The sequence below is a fragment of the Sinocyclocheilus rhinocerous genome, unplaced genomic scaffold (genome assembly GCF_001515625.1).
Source record: "Sinocyclocheilus rhinocerous isolate Xijiao unplaced genomic scaffold, SAMN03320098_v1.1 scaffold36, whole genome shotgun sequence".
NCBI classification, from domain to species: Eukaryota; Metazoa; Chordata; class Actinopteri; order Cypriniformes; family Cyprinidae; genus Sinocyclocheilus; species Sinocyclocheilus rhinocerous.
In genome coordinates, this window is record NW_015664459.1 from 1,718,295 (window position 1) to 1,721,006 (window position 2,712).

Genomic DNA, 2,712 nt, shown 5'->3' on the forward strand with positions numbered 1-2,712 from the left:
TATATTTTTTTTTTTTACTTTACTTCTGCTGCTTACTTACTTCTTCTGATTGTATTTAGGGTCCTAAATTCATAAATGTTGTGCTCATTTGCACAGATGATCAAAATAACAAAACATCATCAACTTTGTTCATCACAGAGCAGCTAATCCAAAATCTTTTGTAAAATTAATCGAAAGGCAAATGGAAAATCTAATAGGTTTTTGTCAAGGGAACCATGTGATGCTAACTTCCAGGTTGGCTTAGAAAATTAAGTCAGCACGGCAGCACTTAATGCACCTCAACTTTATGAATCAGATGTATGAGTTTTGTTTGAAGGAGGTGGGAGATTTACATATGACACCTATGTTGTCCTAAAATATTGACTTGAAGCCCAGTAAGTTTTGGAACAGCCATGCTGAACCCATCCATCTTCTACAGATCATCATGTCTCATGCACCTCAAAAAACACATGGGCATTTGACCAGCACTGCATTCCAGAATATCAGTGAAGTTGAACAAATTATTGATTTACATTTAATGCTGGAAAAACGTTCAGGACATTCCTCTGTCCTCATTTCCCCTGCAAGCATGGTCAGCCCATAACACACATACAGCACTGTTAGCTATGCTAAGATGCTAAAGCACTGGCCAACTATCATCCAAGCATATTCAAATAGCTGTGGATTAGTGCGTCTCAGCTCTCTGCTGCCTGTGATAGGAAAGAACCAGACTTTGTTTTGATAATTTCCCCCTGTTTTTTTCCTTTAAGAATTTCAGGGTTTCGATTCGGCTCCCGCATCTTGTGTGGTGGGTGGCTGTTCTGTATTTTCATTGCAGACTGGTGTGTATGCAGTGTGTGTGTGATGATAAGGCACAGGGAGAGAAGCCAGCGCTCTGACATCTCTCCACCGCCGCGGTTATCGTTTCACCGCAGCTGTTGCCCAAGTCGCACCACATCTGCCACCTCACAAGAAGCTTCGCCGCTATCGCCCGACATGAAAAGCCCCTTCATTACCCTTCTGTTGACTACACCTCCCATCAGCCCCTTCTCATACGTGTACGCACACCTAGATAGTTAGCAGTACATGAGACAAAGCGCCACTGTTTACAAGCTCCAGGTCCTTTCTTTGTAGCTGAGCAGCAGGCTGGCCTTAGGGACGTTTAGCTCGCTGCCTCAGCCATTTTATCACTGAATTACAGGGGATGTTTATGACTAAGCCTAATTATACCGCACTTATCAGAGAAACGTGTGCAGAGCTCATTATTGCAAAGAGCCGAGCACCGCTGCAGGTAATGTGCAATGATATATATTACCTTTCAACGCAACCTAAAACCATTTTTGCCTTTAGGCCATAAAGTGCAACTTTAGAGGCACTTTAGCTTAGAATTCTAATATTGGTCTCAAGTGGCTTTAGAGTTCTCAGATATTGTGAACCCTGTTTGGAGGCAGTTACATGATTTGTTGTGTACCTACATGTTTTAGCTATTATCTAAATGGCAGACTGTACAAAGAATTCAAAAAAGGTACAAAGTAAAAACAAGACTTTCCCCAGAAGTACCAGTTTCTTGTGCCCTGCATAGTTGGACACCAGCATGTGTTTTGGATGTTGTTCACCAGCATGGCATCCCACTAGACTTCTCAACTAGCATACTTAGAAAGAGTTTCTTGGTCAACCACCATCTCAAAAAAGGCCATCTTGGTTGACCACTCTGATAAACGACATTTTGCTGTGTTTTACTAGACTCTACTGCGAATGTGTGTGTTTCTTTCACTCACCTGTGGACTGTCTCTTAGACATGTGAGCAGGCAGGGCCAATCGATGAAGGGCTCGTTTTTCAAGGGTAACACTGTGGCTGGTCAGCATGACTGTTGGCAGTCTGGGTGCAGCGAGAGTGCTGGAAGACGCTCTCCTGGTCCCAGACCTGTTAAGTCGCTTTGCATGGATCTCTCCAGCCATCTCATCCCAATGCATCAGCTTACAAAGTTCCACAAATAAACTCCTCAAGTGTTTCAGAGACCCGCAGGATACTCACAATCAGCTAGCTAGTTCCACCCTGAACAGTCTGCTGTGTTGTCCAGTTCAGTAACCTATGCAAATGTCTTCAAGCATGTACAGTCGCACAACTCAACGAGAAGACCAGACGCAAGACTCACGCCCCCATATAACTGAAAAAAAAAGTTTGCTGACCACAAACCTTTTCATTTCCTCTCTTTAGCTTAGGTAGCAATGCCGGTGTCGTTGTCCAAAATGTATGGGCTTCTGGGCAAACAGTGATATTCTCTGTCACAGCAGGGAACGTGTAGTGAGCGCATGTTCCTCCCGCTAACCCCTTCCCCTGCAAGCATGGTCAGCCCATAACACACATACAGCACTGTTAGCTATGCTAAGATGCTAAAGCACTGGCCAACTATCATCCAAGCATATTCAAATAGCTGTGGATTAGTGCGTCTCAGCTCTCTGCTGCCTGTGATAGGAAAGAACCAGACTTTGTTTTGATAATTTCCCCCTGTTTTTTTCCTTTAAGAATTTCAGGGTTTCGATTCGGCTCCCGCATCTTGTGTGGTGGGTGGCTGTTCTGTATTTTCATTGCAGACTGGTGTGTATGCAGTGTGTGTGTGATGATAAGGCACAGGGAGAGAAGCCAGCGCTCTGACATCTCTCCACCGCCGCGGTTATCGTTTCACCGCAGCTAGCTGTTGCCTCGCACCACATCTGCCACCTCACAAGAAG

At 44.4% G+C, this 2,712-nt stretch overlaps 1 protein-coding gene across 3 annotated transcripts in view; it reads right to left on the minus strand.

The window, feature by feature from the left end:
* The window catches only part of LOC107730156 (protein CBFA2T3-like), a 49,085-nt gene extending 46,833 nt beyond the window's left edge, over positions 1-2,252 (minus strand). For all 3 annotated transcript variants that reach the window (XM_016540904.1, XM_016540903.1, XM_016540902.1), the window contains exon 1: positions 1,758-2,252. In XM_016540904.1, the coding sequence (XP_016396390.1) occupies positions 1,758-1,953 (196 nt within the window). In that variant the 5' untranslated portion in view covers positions 1,954-2,252. The remainder of the gene's footprint in view (positions 1-1,757) is intronic.
* Positions 2,253-2,712: the final 460 nt, after the last annotated feature.